Here is a 20,530-nt window from a genome sequence, read left to right as displayed (position 1 = left end):
GGAAGAATTATTGTCTATAAAAATGAAAGGAAAGATATTGTCTAGGATAGTTCACAAAGATCACACAACAACAAGGTACCGTAATTAATATAAGCTACTACTACACTGCAATACTACTTAGTTGTATGATTTTTTTTTTCTACAACACCCTAACAGAATGAAAATGGCTGTTAATTACTGAAAACCGAATGTAATACACAAAATATTGGTCTACACAATTTTAAACTGCAGTTAAGTCTACCCTAATTACTACAACAGAATTCTAGTAAGGGAGTTAATATGGATACCACAGATGCTACAGATACTGAAAAATGAAAACCTACAACCTGTTTTCCGGTCAATGACTGGGTCAGGGATGGGATGAACTTGCAGCGAGGATAGGAATTGTGCCGGCTGCCGAGGCCTGTCGCACTCCTCTGGGGCAATGAATAATGATTGACTGATGAAATGAAATGATAGTGGAGAGTATTGCTGGAATGAAGGATGACAGAAAGAACCGGAGTACCTGGAGAAAAAAACTTGTCCCGCCTCCGCTTTGTCCAGCACAAATCTCATATGGAGTGACTGGGATTTGAACCATGGTATCCAGCAGTGGGAGGCCGACACACTGCTGCCTGAGCCATGGACCTACTACAGATACTATACTGCACAAATATTTCACAGTAATAAAATAAACACACTAATTTGTAGTAAGATACTGTAATACACTACAATGATTTTAAACTACATTCAGTCTAGGTTCACATACTACAATATACTACAATAATTTTAAACTACGTTCAGATGTATCCTAATTACAACAGGTTATTACTAAGCACAAACAGAAATGGAAACTACAATTTAAGTGAATTGTCTTAATTGTTAAAGTCTTGAAAAACATCTTTCTAATTCCTACATCAATGTTCAAAATGAGCAAATTTTTTTTTCTTAAGAAAGGCCTTCCTTACTTGTGACAGTCAGAATTTGTATCCCCGTTATTTCTACCGTCGTTTATTATTTTAGTTATTTAGTACCGGTATCCTTGGGATTATAAATATGTTTGGATTGCAATTAGATGGGTGGAAGGTGTATTAGTAAGATTGTATCAAACAAAACATACTTGAAGGCTTTAATTGCTTATTCTTCAATTTCTCACATAGGAGTAGTATTGGGAGGTTTCTTCTTCTTCTTCTTCTTCTTCTTCTTCATGGGGCCTCTAAATATTTTCCTAATTAGCGTCAACCTCTAAGATCTTTTGCTACCATGTTTTTCCTTCATTCCCACTAAGATATACCTGCTCCCTTCAAAAAGCTGCTGACTGTTCTTATTGGGTCTTCTTGGATTTTTTCTCTCTCTTCACCTCGTAGTCCTAGAGTGGAGAGTCTGATTCTACCCAGTGTCCCATATTCGAAAAGTATGTGTTCAGCTGATTCCTCTGCTTCATTGCATTGCCTACATATATTGTCTCTTATTACTCCAATTCTATGTAGGTGTTTTTTCAGATGGCAGTGTCCTGTCAACAGTCCTATTACTCATCTTATATTTTCTCTGCTGAGTTTCAACAGTTCTTTAGTATGCATCTTGTTTGGCCCTTTTATCAGTTCCTTTGCAAGCCTGCATCCTGGGGTATTTTTCCAGTTCTCCATTTGTTTCTTTTGTACCCATTTTCCTATATAGTGTCGGGTTTGTCCATAGGAAATCCCGCAGACAGCTTCTGGGCCTACAAAATATGTCTCTGCCCCTTTCCTGGCCAGTTTATCTGCCTTTTCATTTCCTTCTATACCTGCATGCCCTGGTACCCATATTACTTTGACAGTATTGTACTTTGAGAGCTTCAGGAGAAGTGAATGGCAATACCAGACAATTCTGGATATTATCCGGACTGCTTCTGGTGCCTTAATGGCCGCTTGGCTGTCTGTAAAAATGAAAATGTTCTCATTCCTATAGTTCACTTTCAGATTTTCTTCAAGACATGTTGTGATAGCTATCACTTCAGCTTGAAAGACTGTAGTGTGTTGCCCAGGCTCATCTGGATTGATCTCTCAGGTCTTCCCCCGTTGATCCCTCCTCCTATGCCATCCACAATCTTTGAGCCATCAGTCCACCACATTATATCTTCTTTTTCAGTATTCCATTTGTTGATATCCCAGTCTTCTTTTTTTTATTATCTGGATCTCAAACAGTTTTTCAAAGTTGTAGTTTGGTATCACATGATCAGAAGGCATGTGTAGAACTTCCTCTGTTATTACTCTGTTAATTTTACTGTGTCCTAGATTGGGTCTTTGTGCATTCCAGCACTCTGATTGTGCCAGTCTATATGAACTCATTCTAGCCTGTCCTTTTATGAAATTGCATAGTGATGGGAGGTCTAGTAAAGTATTCAAGGCTTCTGTCAGCGTAGTTCTCCTGGCCTCAGTTATGGCTATGCATGCCATTCTCTGTAGGCTATCCAATCTACTGCTGACTTTTCCTCGACTTACTTTCAGCCACCAGATGATTGCAGCATAGGCCATCAATGGTCTAGTGATCATTGTGTATATCCACATTATCATTGATGGTCTTAGGCCTTAGGTCTTCCCAACAGCTCTTTTACATGCATACAGCAAGTTCTTGGCCCAGGTTATGTTTCTTTCTCTATGTGAGTTCCAGGTTAGATATTTATCTAATGCTACACCTAGGTGAAGTGCCTGTTCTTCCATATATGTATCTTGTCCAAATAGCTTCAGTGATCTCTTTCCCTCTAATCTTCTCCTTCTTGTGAAAGGGACCAAAGTTATCTTGTTCGGGTTGACTGATAGTTGTTCTTCCTGACACCAGTTCTCCACAAGGTTGAGTGATCTTTGCATGAGGTTCTGGATAACACTCATCACCTTACCTCGCACTACAATCACTAAATCATCTGCGTTTCCTTGTGTATAAAAGCCCTGTTCATTGAGCATAGCTATGGTTCTGTTCACCACGAGGTTCCACAGCAGAGGCGAAAGAACTCTTCCCTGAGCACAGCCTCGGGTGGCCCTAACCATCAATGTTTCTTCAAACAGGGTTGCTTTTATCTTCCTTCCTTCTAATATGGATTTAATCCATTTGACGATGGTTTTACTCACCTTGCTCTTTTCCAATGATGTAATCATAGAGTAATAGGTTGTATTGCTGAAGGCTCTTTCTACAGTATATCTAGAAATGCCACCAGTGCAATTTCTTTATATTCTAGGCTTTCCTCTGTTTTACAAATCAACGGGTGGAGTGCTACATCAATGGATCTGCCAGGTCTATATGCAAACTGATTTTCATGTAACGTTGTGTTCAGTTGCACTGTTCTTCTAATATATTTATCCAGAATTTTCTCCATTGCTTTCAGCATGAAGGAGGTTGAACATAATGGTCTGTAAGCTTTGACTTGGGCATAATTTTCCCTTCCAGGCTTAGGTATGAATACCACTTTAGCTTCAGACCATGATTTCTGGCACGTACCCTAAAGCTAGACTAGCTCTGAAAAGGTCCATCAGGGAATTGACAAGTATCTCCCGTCCTTCCAGTAGGAGTATCAGAAGTATCTCATCTTGCCCTGGAGCCTTTATAGGATGAAACGTGTTGATTGCTCATTTTACATGGTTATGTTTTATTATTCTTTTGGCACAGTTCCAGTCTGCTCTTCGATCTCCAGTCTCTGTTCCAACCGTTTCTACTTCTGTCATCTCCTCAGCCTCAGGAAAGTGACACACCATTATTATCTCCAACATGTCACTCTCTGCCTGAGTAAATGACCTATCTGGTTTCTCCAGTGTCCCCACTTGATTTATATGGGTTGCTTTTAGAACCTTCTGGAGCCTTACTGTTTCAGTGTGTGATTCTACTCTCCAGTCTCCAAGATTTTCTTTTTGCTTTCCGTATCTCTAGGTTATACTCGTGAGTTTCCTATGATATACGTCCACATACCATATCTAGATGATATTCTATACAACATCCTAACTTCTTTTTTTCATTTTGGCTAGTTTGTTGTTCCACCACCTTACTTTTTTGGTATTTTTCTTTTCTTTGAGAGGACAGTTGTCATGTAATAAGTCTATAATGACCTCTTCTAATAGTTCCACTGCCTCATCCAATTCTTTCTGTCCTCTCACGTTAGTTGGAATTTTTTGTACAGCCTTCCCTAGAACTTCTCTGTATCTATCCCAGTTAGTTCTTTTCAGGTCTCTGTACATCTCAATCCCACAGTCTCGTATCTACTGCAAATTGGATGTTCTGGGGGTCTGCCAATGATGGTTCCTCCAGCACCTTCCAGTCTTTAATAAAGTTTGCAATATGTGTAGTGCTTAGTGTAATGTCTATTACCTCCCTACGATTTTTATTTATAAATATAGGCTTGTTTTCTAGGTTTAGTATCATCAACTCAGTTCCAGTAATAAACTCTAGTAAAGACTCACCTCTTGCATTGCAGTTCGTGCTGCCCCATGCCATGTGGTGTGAATTTGCATCTGTTCCAAGGACTAGGTGTGTTAGCCTTTCCTCTTTGCATTACAAATTAGGTTCTCAAGTTCTTCTGATGGGGCAGGTTAGTTGAGTTATATGGGAAGTATGCAGAGCCTGTGGTTATTTCTCTGGGTCCCTCCCAATTTCCAAGTTTAATCTTGGCCACAGTTAAGTCCCGTGAACAGTGTTCCTGCAACATAAGACATTTTAGTTTCCTGTTCACAAGAAGACATGTTCTGGGTATTTCCGATGTTGTATCATACATCAGCCTACCTCCAGATTCTGCCAGTCCTGCTACACTGCCCTTGACTACCCAAGGCTCTTGAATAAGGGCCACGACAATAGCCTCGGACTTGAACTTCCTGGCGAAATTGGCCACAGCTTCTTTTTTATGCTGAGGATTGGCCTGAAGGAACTTCAGCACCATCTTTATCAACATTGAGTTTTGTTTTTTCCCTGATGATCTGAAACTTGATCTGACCAAGTCTGAAATTAGCCTTAAGGCTTCCCTTTTTGAGCTCTTCAAGGTCTCTTTCACCAAGGGCTAAAATGACTGTCCTTCCTGTCTTGTTGATTGAAGTGGCATTCAGCACTCTCCACTCTTTGTGTTAGAAGTTTTGTATCATGCTGATTAATTCTGGCAAGAACATCATCCACTTTCATCTTGTCAAAAGGAGATGGGAACTTGGTGATGACCTTGGTCGCGTTCAGCACCTTTTTTGCGTCTGCCACTTCTAGGGTCTTCCCTTTCCATGGGTTACAATTTGATACTGTCTGTTCCAGCCAATTTTTTGTTTCTGGATTTGCACAGATCAGTACCATAGCTCCACTTTCCAGCCTTGGTGACTCAAGGAAGCCTGGCAGACATCCGTCTGGCAGCGGCTTCATTTGTGCTATCAGAGCAGATGACAATTCAGTCACACTTTCTTCCTTGAGTTTTCCATCTGGAAAGGTCTTAGGTATTATTGTGACATGACTTGACTTTTTCTTCCTTCTGTTTCTTGAAGGGTGGTTTTGTAGTCGAACTTGATAGCGTGCTTTCCTCTGACCTTGGCCTTTTGGGTGTAGTCACTGGCATAGCATCTTGTCGATCGCTGTTCCATGACTTCTTCTCCACCCAAGTCCTAGCCACTATCTTGGCTTCTTTCCTCACCTTCTTCTTTTCCTTGTAGTAGGCACTTGTGCGAGGTGGTCAATCTATATGCATCCTATTTACTTTTGATGCCAATATTTTCACGTCTCTCTCAGTGAAATCTCCTGTTTCCTTTTGTCCAGAAGTCTGTTTTTCTGCTGCTTCTTCCGATTTTTATTCAGATTTGCATTGAGCCTGCCCTACTGGGACTTCTGTCTCCATATTCTCCTCTTGGGCCTGCTGCTGGACCTGCTCTTCTGGAGCTTCCACAGCTTCCCTTGGTATTTGTTTAGGTGGTTCATTTGGAATGTCTATGGTTCCATATGACTTAGGGTTTTTGCCCCTTCTAGGGCCTGAGCAGCGTTCTCAACATCCATGCTGAGGCATTTCACCAGACAATGTCCTCCCGCAACTCAGGTTCTCCATTGTAGGTGCCACGCCCCTCAGCCGTCCATCCAGCAGTTCGTCCTTGGCCCGAACCCGACCAGGTTTTTTCCACCTTCAGTAGACCTACGCACGTGGTTCCCACTTGGCATTACCATGACTGAGTTCACAGCCATGAGTTCCCCCTAGGTTGGGTTCGCCCCGTTCCCAACCCGTGGCTCGTTCAGGCTACATAAGGCAAAGTGATGCGTTGGTTCCAGAACACTGCAGTGAGCTTTCACTTCAATCACCAGCACCCACTTCACCTGAACTACCGTATCACACATGCGGAGGTAACATGGATCCTCTCTAGATCAATCAATAACTATTGATCTGCATTTAGGGCAGTCGCCTTTTCTTAAGTGATTGCAAAGGAATTGGAAATTTATTGAACATCTCCCTTGGTTATTCCGATCCCTAACTCCCCTTCCTATAAATGAATGTTTGCCCCAATTTGTCCTCTTGAATTCCAACTTTATCATCATATTGTGATCTTACCTACTTTTAAAGACACCACTCAAACTTATTCGCCTACCGATGTCCTTCCACACCATATCTCCACTGACAGCTCAGAACGTACCACTTACAGAGTCTTACAACAATAAAAATCTTCCACCTTTTTGATACTTTTATTTGCTTTTCAGCAAATTAATTAATCACATACAATACATGTTTCATTCTTTTTAAGAACATCTTCAGCTGTTACATAGCTTAGGTGAATTACTAAGTTTTTAAGTACATTATAATCAGGTACCTTGTTCCTCTTAAAAACTATTTAAATATAAATTGAATTAAAATGAATAAAAAACAATGTGGTGGTAAAATGGGTTTGTGAAATGAGACAGAATGGATACACTTATGGTTAGCCTACTTTAAAAACTATTTCTATTCATTTGAATAGTTGTTGTTAAAAAGCACTGTTACACTAAAATATTCCGCGTGTCTTGTCTTGTCTTGCCACCTGGGCGACTGCCCTAAATGCAGATCAGTATTGGTTGGTTGTTCAGTCGGTCGGTCGACAGTAAAAAGTTTTTGATAAAATATATGACTCCTTGACACTGTTCTAAATATTGTTGAGTGTTCACTTCTTTCACTCCCTCCAAGTTGGCTGTTATTTGTTTTTGAGCTTACTTAATATATCTTAAATTGGGTTAATTGCAGAACCTTGAAGCTGACTGCCATTTGATAATTATAAATGGAGTTTCCTCATATTCTTGCTGTTGTCAAAATCCGTTCCTACCATGACCTTGGAGGAGCTACGTTTGAAGCAGCCTTATGTCTTGTGGGTAGGAACGGATTTTGACAAAAGGAAGAATATGAGGAAACTCCCTTTATAATTAGCAAACAGCAATCAGCTTCAAGGTTCTGCAATTAACCCAATTTAAGATATATTAAGTAAGCTCAAAAACAAATAACAGCCAACTTGGAGGGAGTGAAAGAAGTGAACACTCAACAATATTTAGAACAGTGTCAAGGAGTCATATATTTTATCAAAAACTTTTTACTGGAAGACAAGCGGAATATTTTAGTGTAACAGTGCTTTTTAACAACGACTATTCAATTGAATAGAAATAGTTTTTAAAGTAGGCTAACTATAAGTGTATCCATTCTGTCTCATTTCACAAACCCATTTAACCACCACATTGTTTTTTAATTTCATTTTAATTCAATTTATATTTAAATAGTTTTTAAGAGGAGCAAGGTACCTGATTATAATGTACTTAAAAACTTAGTAATTCACCTAAGATATGTAACAGCTGAAGATGTTCTTAAAAAGAACGAAACATGTACTGTATGTAATTAATTAATTTGCTAAAAAGTAAATAAAAGTATCAAAAGGGTGGAAGATTTTTATTGTTGTAAGTCTCTGTGAATAGAATTTGATACGGAAAATGAAGCTGATTTCTTGCAAACATACCACTTAGTCGAGCAGCTTGTCTCCTTTCTCCTAAGTCTTCCCAGCCCAAACTTTGCAACATTTCTGTAACGCTACTCTTTTGTTGGAAATCACCCAGAACAAATCAAGCTGCTTTTTTTGGATTTCTTCCAGCTCTTGATTCAAGTAATCCTGGTGAGGGTCCCATACACTGGAACCATACTCTAGTTGAGGTCTTACCAGAGACTTATATGTCCTCTCCTTTACATCCTTATTACAACCCCGAAATACCCTCCTAACCATGTGCAGAGATCTGTACCCTTTATTTACAATCATATTTATGTGATCACCCCAATGAAGATCTTTCCTTATATTAAGACCTAGGTCCTTACAATGATCCTCAAAGGGAACTTTCACCCCATCAACCCAGTAAAAAAAAAAAAAAAAAAAAAGACTTTTAACCCCGTTTATCATCATACCATTGCCTACTGTACATCTCACAACATTATCGAGGTCATTTTGCAGTTGCTCACAATCTTGTAACTTATTTATTACTCTGTACAGAATAACATCATCTCCAAACAGCCTTATCTCTTATTCCACTTCTTTACACATATGATTGATATATATATGTCCGACTCGTTGGCTGAACGGTCAGCATACTGGCCTTCGGTTCAGAGAGTCCCGGGTTTGATTCCTAGCCGGGTCAGGGATTTTAACCTTAATAGATTAATTCCAATGGTACGGGGGTTGGGTGTATGTGTTGTCTTCATCATCATTTCATCCTCATCACGACGCGTAGGTCACCTACGGGTGTCAAATAGAAAGACCTGCACCTGGCGAGCCGAACCCGTCCTGGGATATCCCGGCACTAAAAGCCATACGACATTTCATTTCATTGATATATATAAGAAAACATAAAGGTCCAATAATACTGCCTTGAGGAATTCCTCTGTAAATTATTACAGGGACAGATAAACCTTCGCCACTCTAATTCTCTGAGTTTTATTTTCTAGAAACATAGCCACCCATTCAGTGGATCTTTGTCAAGTCCAATTGCACTCATTTTTGCCAGTAGTCTCCCATGATCTACCCTATCAAATGCCTTAGACAGGTCAATCGCAATACAGTGTAATTGACCGCCTGAATCCAGGATATCTGCTATATCTTGCTGGAAACGTACAAGTTGAGCTTCAGTGGAATAACCTTTCCTAAACCCAAACTGCCTTCTATCAAACCAGTTCTTAATTTCACAAACATGTCTAATATAATCAGAAAGAACGTTTTCCCAAAGCTTACATGCAACGCATGTCAAACTGATTGGCCTGTAATTTTCAGCTTTATGTCTATCACCCTTTCCTTTATACACAGGGGCTACTATTAACTCTCCATTAATTTGGAACTGCTCCTTCATCCAAACAATAATCAAATAAGTACTTGAGATATGGTAGCAAAATAAGCAAAGTCATCTCCGTACAGGCCATGAAGGCCCTTGGAGAAGTGGAAGGTAAAGGCTTCCACTAACCGTAACCTCGGCACTTGATGGGGTAGAGTGGTTAGCTCTACACCCGGCTGCCTTTTCCCCCAGGAATTAACCTGGTACTCATTTTTGGTGTAGGCTGAGTGAACGTCAGGGCCATGTGCACTTCCAGAAGTGGAAATCTCGTTTCTTACATTTTACAACTTCCTGACAGGGATTTGAACCCACGTCCATCCGGGCGAACCGAGCACGCCTTTACTGCCTCAGCCAGGCAGCCCCTTCAGATATGGTACTATACCCCAACCCATTGTCTTTAGTATATCCCCTGAAACCTAGATGTGTGGGCAAGGTTTCCACTTCCAAGTCTTGGCTTGGACTAGTAACAATCACACTGCCTCAAGACGTTTTCTGGCAATACCTGTTTTTGGTCCGCGAGAGGGTATTTTATTTCCCTCAGACCCTCCAGACAAGTCCGGAGGGCACCCCTATCCGCCACCTGGGACGTGCCCAATAGGGAACAGGCAAGAAAACCCCCATGGGTTTGGGAGGTTTAATAATGTTGACTGTTTGGAGATTCAGAAGAAGTTATACTCTTCTTATTGCTCATGGGTTATGTTTTATGGGTTTGTTTGTTTTAGCTAATATCACTCATTTTCATTTACATTTCAGGTTCCCTATGAGAATCAATATATATAAGTGGTATGTTCTGAGCTGTCACTGGAGAGATGGTGTGGAATAACATTAGTAGACGAATAAGCCTAAGTGGAGCTTTTAAAAGTAGGAAAGATCATAATATGAAGATAAAGTTACGTGTAATAAGCTTTAACAACTTCATTTTTGATAGAAACCTGTATTGACTATAAAATCAAGTAGCAAATATTTGAGAATAAACTTAAATATTGTGTTTAAGCGGTCCACCTATTCAATACATATATAATTTGTTTGATAAATTTCCAACTTCTTTGAAAACATTTAGAAATAGACTAGGTAAACAATGTATAGGGAATCTGCCACCTGGATGACAGTCTTATATGCAGATCATCGGTTGGTCGGTCGTACTTTCATTTAACCATTGCTGCCATACTCTTGAACTGGTACCGTTGTATCACAATTGAAACTATATTCTTCTGATTCTGTTTGTTTTCACACAAACTAATGATCTTGATCCCCTGCAGATTTCAAATCTTGGTCATTGGTGGCAGTGGCTGTTACTGTCTCTTGCTTACAATCCATTTGCAACTGGAGTAAGAATTGGTGGGGAACAACTACAACTGATGAAGGTGGAGGGCTTCAATTACTAGGCAGCTTAATGCAGAAAATCGGAAGAACCAATAAGGAAATAAGCAAGCAGGGGAGACAAGCAAAAACATTTCACAAAAATGTTAGAAGCTTGATGTGGAGTAAAGATATATCCCAAAACAGCATAAGACATATTATAACCAGGGTGACCAGATATTCTGGTTTTAGATGCTTTGCCTATGTGTCCCAAAAAATTTCTCAGAATGAAAAATGTCCCAGTTTTAAAAAAATTCTCTTTCTATACAGCTTACCCTCTTAATTGACACATACACATTTCTAAGAAAGATAATTGTAAGAAATTACAGACAACAATTAGGAGATGTGAAAAATCTGCCTTTGAGACGACGGCAAGCAGGTATGCGAAAATGGAATAAAAATATAAAAATATGACTAAAATATGGAAATTCACAGGGAAATATGACAATAATATTTAAAAATTACCAGAAAATGACAAAAAATGTTAAAAGCCAAAATATGACATTATATGAACCGTGAAAATTGCATAATTTTAGTCACCGGAGATAAAATCATGCTCAAGTATTATTTTCCATGTAAAGAATATAAAGAAAAATATGTCATAAAATTCTGGTCCTTAATATTGTTGTTATTGTCAGACTCATTGGCTGAATGGTTAGCATTGAGGCCTTTGTTTCAGAGGGTCCTGGGTTAGATCCCCAGCAGGGTCGGGGATTTTAATCATGTCTGATTGATTCTTCTGGCTCAGGGACTGGGTGTTTGTATTTTTCATAACACTCCCCTCCTCATATTCACACAACACACTACACTACCAACCATCACAGAAACACACAATAGTGATTACATCCCTCCAAATAGGGTTGCATTAGGAAGGGCATCCGGCCATAAAACAGGGACAAATCCACCAGTTTGCACCTGCAATCCTACAAGTGTGGCAAAAGCAGAATAAGAAGAAGAAGGAGAATAGAGTTTTCTTGATAGCAACAGTCAATAATTAAGGTGAATATGACTGGAGATTTAAATGAGACTATGGAGTGGGCATACAGGAAAACTGGGAGTGAGGTTTCTAGATCTTAATGTGTGGGTAGGAAATAGGGATCTGCACTGATATGGCCTTCACTTAAACCGCAGTGGCACATACAAGTTAGAAAATTTGTTTAGAAGAGTTACAGGGAGGTACATTCAGGGAAAACAGGGTGATCTAGGAAGTGGTGATAATGGTACAGGGATCTGGAAATCAAGTAGGGATGACACAAAAATGTAAGTGTTGAACTGTAGAATTAATTTAAAGAAAGGAATAGAATTAAGTAATTTAAAAGATACATACTTACCAGATATTGTACCGTAACAGGCTGAATCATGGCTGAGAAATGATATAATGGATGCAGAAATTCTCTTACGGAATTGGAGTGTGTATCGTAAAGATAGGATAGGAATGGTGGGAGGGGGAGTATTCATTCTGGTGAAGAAAGAATTTGTAAGCTACGAAAAATGTAAAGATGACAAATATGAAATTCTGTGTGTAAGGCTCATTTCTGAAGATAATAGGCAACTTGATGTCTTTGGAGTGTACAGACTGGGAAAGGGTAGCACTGACACTGCTTCAAAATTATTTGATAAGATAATAAGGTATGTGGGAAATGACATGGAAAGGAATGGAGATCTCAATTTACCAAATTTACCAAATGTCAATTGGGAAGTTATTGTGAATGACAGGAAGCATGACCAACAAATGGCAAATAAGTTAATATGGGAAGAACAGCTGATTCAGAAAGTGATGGATCCAACTAGAAGGAAGAATATTCTGGATGTGGTGCTGGTAAAACCAGATGAGCTCTGTAGAGAAACCAAAGTAATAGATGGTATTAGTGATCATGAAGCAACTTTTGTTGTAGTTAAAAATAAATGTGATAGAAAGGAAGGTCTTAAAAGTAGGACTATTAGGCAGTACTATATGGCTGATGAAGCAGGCATGAGGAAGTTTTAAAGAAGTAAATATGATTGGTGGAAAACGATAAATAAGTAAACGTCCTCTGGGTGGGTTTAAAGCAATTGTTCAGGAATGTGAAAACAGGTTTGTACCTTTAAAGGTGGTAAGGAATGGTAAAGACCCACTTTATTATAACAGAGAAATGAAGAGACTAAGAAGGAGGCACAGATTGGAAAGAAACAGAGTTAGAAATGGTTGTGGAAGTAAGTTGAAACTGAAGGAAGTTACTAGGAAATTGAATCTAGCAAGGAAGTCAGCTAAGGATAACATTGATGGCAAGCATAATTGGCAGTCATACAAATTTTAGTGAAAAATGTTGTTGTTTTTTTTTTTTTTTTTTTTTTTTTCTAGGGGCTTTACGTCGCACCGACACAGGTAGGTCTTATGGCGACGATGGGATAGAAAAGGCCTAGGAGATGGAAGGAAGCGGCCGTGGCCTTAATTAAGGTACAGCCCCAGCATTTGCCTGGTGTGAAAATGTGAAACCACGGAAAACCATCTTCAGGGCTGCTGATAGTGGGATTCGAACCTACTATCTCCCGGATGCAAGCTCACAACTGCGCGCCTCTACGCGCTTGGCCAACTCGCCCGGTAGTGAAAAATGGAAGGGTATGAATAGGTACTTCAAGGCAGAAACTTGTTCAGGGAAGGGCATTCCAGGAATCATTAATGAACAAGGGGAGTGTGTATGTGAGGATCTTCAAAAGGCAGAAGTATTCAGTCAGCAGTATGTAAAGATTGTTGATTATAAGGATAATGTCCAGATAGAGGAGGTGACTAATGCTAAAGAAGTATTAAAATTTATCTATGATAACAATGACATTTACAGTAAGATACAAAAGTTGAAAACTAGAAAAGCTGTTGGAATTAATAAGATTTCTGGGGATATACTTAAAACAATGGGTTGGGATATAGTACCATATCTGAAATACTTATTTGATTATTGTTTGCCTGAAGGAGCTATACCAAATGAATGGAAAGTTGCTATAGTAACCCCCTGTGTATAAAGGAAAGGTTGACAGACATAAAGCTGACAATTACAGGCCAGTTAGTTTGACATGCATTACATGTAAGTTTTGGGAAAACATTATTTCTGATTATATTAGACATGTTTGCAAAATTAATAACTGGTTTGACAGAAGGCAGTTTGTGTTTAGGAAAGGTTATTCCACTGAAGCTCAGTGGCGTATGTTGGGATCTAGATGTGGGCTACCACTGGACTTAGGTTACCACTTTTCGATAGTTGGTTTAGTGACCATCAAGCCCTAAGCGTTTTGAGCTGCAGCCAATAGCCAACGGAGAAGCCTGCTGTGTTGTCAAGGCTGCTTCACAAGCTACTGTCCTGGCCACTGCCAATACTCAACACCTGATTGGTTGAAATGGTAGCCTAAGGTTTAGCAAACTGAAGGCCAGCTTTGTGGCCCGGGTTCAATTGTCAGAATCAACCCATCATACTGTTAACTCCCCTGGCTTGGGGACTGGGTGTTTATGAGGTTTTCATTTTATCCTCACTACGTTACTACCAAGCTTACACAGATACCATGCACCATTATTATTATCATTATTATTATTATCATCATTAAATAAAAATATTGAATTTTACAGCGGTCGTACCCATCGTTTACTGGTTAATTAGCTTCCTCGGGAGATCAGTTGTGGTGTCCGACCTATGATCACGGGTTCAATTCCAGCCAACAAAACAGAACACTAAACCTGAAAGATTGCATTTCATTTTAGCAGATCTACCTATAAAAATGAAACTATATTGCTCCTGTAACAGCAGCAGTGCAGTGGCTTCCTACAAGGATATAGAAGTAAACAGGAGTGAAATACCAGCGCTCTGTTATCAATATGATTACGTCAGAAGGATGAGGTGAGGAAGTATAAATGATGAGCAACGCATGGTTGATAGTTAGCAGTGGCGATCTGACGAACCGAAGCCTAGTACACCTATCCCCTGCGGTCCCCGCGGCTACCAGGCATACAGCAGCATGCCGCCTGAGGTGAGTCAAGGGGAGAGGAATGAGAGTCTGGGCTGAAATATTAGTCTCCTAAGCCTTGTTCTTAGAAATACGTGCAATGGTTTTTCTCATTACTTTCAAGGTTTGTAAATGGATCAATATGTCAGATGCTTACATTATAATGTGCTTTAGATTTCCATCGTTCTCATTTGAGGTTTGGGCTTCACTGATAGCCTTGGTAGCCCTCAGTATACACCACAGCTGAAGCTTAACTTGTAGGATTCCAGCAAGATATAGCAGATATCTTGAATTCAGGAGGTCAAATGGACTGTATTGCGATTGACATGTCTGAGGCATTTGATAGGGTGGATCATGAGAGACTAGTGGCAAAAATGAGTGCAATTGGACTAGATAAAAAGTGACTGAATGGTGGCTATATTTCTAAAAATAGATCTCAGAAAATTAGAGTGGGCCAAGCTTTATCTGACCCTGTAATAATTCAGAAGGGAATTCTTCAAAGCAGTATTATTGGACCTTTATGTTTTCTTATATATATATAAATGATATGAGTAAAGAAGTGGAATCAGAGATAAGGCTTTTTGTGGGTGATGTTATTCTGTTTGGAGTAATAAATAAGTTACAAGATTGTGAGCAAGTGCAAAATGACCTCGACAATGTTGTGAGATGATGTACAGTAGGCAATGGTATGATGATAAACGGGTTTAAAAGTCAGGTTGCAAGTTTCACAAATGAAAGAAGTCCTCTCATTTTTAATTATTGTGTTGATGGGGTGAAAGTTCCTTATGGTGATCACTGTAATTACCAAGGTGTTAATATAAGAAAAGATCTTCATGAATCACATGAATGGGATTGTAAATAAACGGTACATATATCTGCACATGGTTATGAGGGTATTTAGGGGTAGTAGTAAGGTTGTAAAGGAGAGGGCAAATAAGTCTCTGGTAAGCCCCTAACTAGTGTATGGTTCCGGTGTATGGGACCCTCACCAGGATTACTTGATTCAAGAATTGGAAAAAATCCAAGGAATAGCATAAGAAAAATGTTGCAAAGTTTGGCTGGGAAGACTTGGGAGAAAGGAGTCGACCTGTTTGACTGAGTGGTATGTTTGTAGGATGCTAATTAATTTATTATTTAACCACATATTAGGAACTGATCATTTTTACGGGACCTTCGATGTTAGGCCCCTTAAAAGAACAAGCATCTTCATCACAAGCATCGTTGTTACCTTATGAATGTGAGACATTTTCGCCTTTCATAGAAGGCATCATCAGTCACTGTACCTCCTCAAGGTTAAATCAGGCACCTGATTTAAAATTAAAGTATAATTACTAAGATCTAATATTAACATTTTTACAATAGGAGCAGTCTAAGGAAAAGAATACAATATTCGGTATTAATGTGTATAACAACAATATCAGCTGCTGGCTGTTGATTACTAGTTGTGTAAGGAACATATACAGTGCTTAGTAGCAATGGTCTGATTTGAAAATTTAAATATTACACATTGTTTGGAATGAATTTGACTTTTTGAATGAATTTGATGAATAATTTAGATTTGAGTTGACTAGAAGAGGAGTAAAAGGGGAAATTTAAAACTCCATAATTTTTTTGAGAGAAATACTGTTATCAACATTGTTGTTATTTATTTCATATTCTGGTATGGTCCGAGCTGTCAGTGGAGAGATGGCGTGGAATGCCTAATGACTTTAGTAGACGAATAAGTCTGAGTGGGTCTTTAAACGTAGGAAAGATCACAATATCAAGATAAAGTTGGAATTCAAGAGACAAATTGGGGCAAATATTTGTTTATAGGAAGGGGAGTTAAGTGAGATGTTTAATAAATTTCCAAATTCTTTGCAATCATTTAAGAAAATGCTAGGAAAACAACAGATAAGGAATCTGCCACCTGGGCAACTGCCCTAAATGCAGATAAGTAATAAATGATTGATGATTAATTGAACATTGGAGGATTTTCAGATGAAATCAGGTGAATGGTTATAGCCAGGCCACCTCAAAGCTAAACAGAAAAATCTATGGTCATACTACTACAAATGGTGCCTATTCTTATCCACCCTGCATTTTTTGTTGTTCTGCTCAAATGATTATATTTTATTGGCATGTGGTGATGCATAGTGACAGATTGTACTAGAAATGCCCAACACTAATTGGGATAAGTAAGGAAGAAGGCATGTACCCACAGCGGTACATCAGTGTAAAATAATGATGTGTATTTTCTGTCTCAAATATGAAAAGATGATCAAATCTTTCAAAACACTATATAAAAGGGATCAAAAGCGGAATATTACAACAACAAAAAAGAGTTGACTAGAAGAGGAGTAAAAGGGGAAATTTAAAACTCCATAATTTTTTGAGAGAAACACTGTTATCAACAATGTTTTATTTATTTCATATTCTGGGTTGACATTTAAAAAATGAATTCCATTTAAATTCTGTCTGTAATCATAATTTAGATTTGATGAATAACCATCAGATTGAAATTGTGATTGTAAACTTCTTTAGTAGTGGTACTGTAACACCACACCAAATGTGTTTTAAAGCAAGCATTTTAAGAAATAATTATCTAACATTTTCTTGTGAATTTTGAAGCTAACTCTTTTACTTTTCAGGGGAACCAAAGATGTTTCTTCTTCTCTGCCTAATATGGAGTATGGTTCCATTGCACACTAAAGGTGACTGGGTTCAAGTTTCTGTGATGGCTCCTAATGCAACATCTCTGACTACAAAACCATTTTCTCTGAATGATTCACATGAAGATCAAACACTGCAGATGCAAAGTATGAATGTTTCAGTTCCTGAAATTCAAAATTTGCAGTTCATGACATCACCTGAAAAGAAATCTCATCTTTCTGATTTATCATTTGTCAGTGTAGATAAAGCTCATGATTTAACTTTGTTGACTTTGGAAGGGATAAATAGATCTACAACAAGATCATATTTCAGTGAACTTCCTGTTAGTATGTTAAAGACAGTACACAACACATTACTTCAGAAAACTCCACATACAGTGAAAGGCAAAATGAAGTATCTCCAGCAACTTAAAGAAAGGCTTTATAATTATATAGGTAAGAAACAAAACCAGACATAGTTTAATAAGTGATGTGTAATCCTAGGAATATTATAATGATAAATGAATTGATGGTATGTCCCACAAACTACTTTTATAGTTTTCAGAGGCACCAATGTGCCATTATTTTGTCCTGAAGAAGATCTTTTATATGCCAGTAAATCTACCGACACGAGGGTGATGTATTTGAACATTTTCAAATACCATCGGACTACACTCGGCACATAAATTAGGGGAACACATATTTGACAAGCTGTAAAAGTTTATATCATGGAGCATGAAACATGTACAGGTTTATACAAATTGCTACACAGCATAGTAATGCAGTCACAGTGGTTTAATTGTGTAGAGGTTACCCTGGGGTCTCAATACTAAGTAGTCCACAGTACACGAGCCACTCTCACCACACTATTTGTGATACTGATATGCATTATTCAAGTATGACACAGTCAGCATGAGGTATCTAAGTGAAGCAGAAGTGCCTCAAGCTATTGCCCTATGTCAAGAAGGGAGAACAATGCAGTATGTCGTTAATGACCTCAGAGCATCTCCATTCATTGTGCTCAGACTCTGACATTGTTATGTGGAGACAGGAGAGTATGTTAGATGCCATGGACCAGGCCGCTAACGGAAAAGTACTGCTCAACAAGACAGATTCGCCTGCCCTCCAGTAGTGCCAGGGAACTGCGAAGTGACCTTACAAGAGCTTCTGGCGTTCAGCTGTGTGTTCAGGCCCTGTGCAATCGATTAAGAGAGGATAATACACACTTTAGAAAACCTGCTCGTGTAACCCCCCTCACTAGGGAATACCGTAGAGCTTGTATTGCATTTGCCAAAGAACATTGTCACTGGCAACTGAGATGCTGGCATCAGATAATGTTTACAGGCAAGTCCAGGTTTACCTTACATGGAGCAGATAGCTATCAACGCAAGTGGAGACGATGAGGACAGAGATTCATTGAAGGTCTTATGCAGGAAGTGGACAGACATGGTAGTGGATTGGCCATGGTGTGAGGAGGGATCATGATTGATAATCGTACAGATCGTGTGGTGGTACCTGGCCATCAGAATGCTGCGGTGTACATCAGGGACATTGTGAATGACCATATTACTCCTGCTCCTCTTGGTGTAGAGCCTAATTAATTGCTGATGCATGATAATGTGACAACCCATACTGCACGAGACACCAGAGAACATCTCCATTGATTGAACATCTTTGTGATGGAGTGGCCTGGAAGGATCCCTAACGTAAATCCACTGGAGCACTTATGGGATCTATTGCAGAGATGGATTCGGCAGCCCGAAAATGCTCCACAAACATTAAAAGATCTCAGTGATGTACTGGTTCAGGAGCGAGACGCCATTCCACAGACAGTCCTTCAATGTTACATACACAGCATTGCATGCAGATGTGTAGCAGTAATTGAAGCTAGGGGAGATGCAACATGGTATTTGGCAACTGTCTCTCGGGTATGCAGTGTGTTCAGCAAGAACTTTACACTGTGATTGTGGTAGGTCATCTGTTGTGTTACAAAATTGGTAAATGACTAAATGCCATGGCAATAGTTTTGTTGTTGTTAATTAAATAAAGCATGCAGTCCCTTCTCCAACATGCATTTCTATTCACAAATCCACATGTCAAGATTCTACACAGAATTAAAAACTGTTCCTCGAATTTTTGTGCTGAGTATAGTTGGCATCGAACCAATCAGTTTGAGCTCAGAAGGCCAGTGCTCTACCATATGAGCTACTCGAACTGGCAACACTGGTGTTGTTATTATTATTATTATTATTATTATTATTATTGTATTTTAATTTGACATCATATAGGCTGTTTCCAGATATATTTCAACATGCTGTTTTACTCTCAGAGCAACCGGGCGAGTTGGCCATGCAGTTAGGAGTGCGCAGCTATGAGCTCGCATCCAGGAGATAGTGGGTTCGAACCCCACTGTTGGCAGCCCTGAAAGTGGTTTTCCGTGGTTTCCCATTTTCACACCAAGAAAATGCTGGGGCTGTACCTTAATTAAGGCCACGGCCGCTTCCTTCCCATTCCTAGGCCTTTGCTGTCCTATAGTCACCATAAGACCTATCTGTGTTGGTGCAACGTAAAACAAATAGCAAAAAAAAAAAAAATCTCTCAGAGCAAAGTGGAACTCTGTTGGGTGATCTATAGCCAAGTTTTCATTTATTTTGTTGGGTAAACACTGAATATGTCACTTCTGACTGCTGACATTGTACAATAAGGAGTGTTAAAATGGACTTTTTACCACCCTTCAGAAATCCATCTACCTGAGCCCACATTCTTGGGATCTAGAGGCTAACGCTTTATACCATTAATTCACAGAGTGTTCATTGTTAACATCCTTTCATTTTCAATAGATTTGAAGACAGTCAGACTCTCACAATGTTGTCCCTCAGAGGTTTTTTAATGTGTTGGAATGTTAATAATGAATGACAGGCTTAAATCTTTGGAAAGGAGTGCTTAAAACTGATTTTTATCTAGTGTCTTTTGGGACTGGAATACTTGATGTCTTGTGTCCATTAGCAACATTACAATTAGAAAGACATCTTTATAATATGATGTGTTTGTGCCATGCACATGATTTAAATTAAGAATATTGATGCTTGAAATTATAGTGTTTGTGAAGGGTGTCTATTAGAGTTGACGTGGAGAATTTCCCTGCTTGTATTAATGCCTTCATATTCATGTCCTGTACATATTAATTGGTTGGCAAATGCAGATTCTGTTTTATGTTTGAATGCCCTGATGTATTAATAGAGCAGAATAGAATACTCCCATTCCCTAGTTCTGAATTGCCAGGAAATGGGTAGAGA

The 20,530-nt window shown here is 39.0% G+C and overlaps 1 protein-coding gene across 1 annotated transcript in view; it reads left to right on the top strand.

The window, feature by feature from the left end:
* The first annotated feature begins 17,259 nt into the window (after positions 1-17,259).
* LOC136879108 (uncharacterized) overlaps positions 17,260-20,530 on the top strand; it is a 113,757-nt gene continuing 110,486 nt past the window's right edge. The window contains exon 1 of the mRNA XM_067152854.2: positions 17,260-17,690. Coding sequence (XP_067008955.2) covers positions 17,276-17,690 — 415 coding nt within the window. The 5' untranslated portion in view covers positions 17,260-17,275. The remainder of the gene's footprint in view (positions 17,691-20,530) is intronic.

This window comes from Anabrus simplex, chromosome 1 (assembly GCF_040414725.1).
Source record: "Anabrus simplex isolate iqAnaSimp1 chromosome 1, ASM4041472v1, whole genome shotgun sequence".
NCBI classification, from domain to species: Eukaryota; Metazoa; Arthropoda; class Insecta; order Orthoptera; family Tettigoniidae; genus Anabrus; species Anabrus simplex.
The sequence above is the reverse complement of the archived record's forward strand: the minus strand, read 5'-3'. Positions and strand labels throughout refer to the sequence as shown.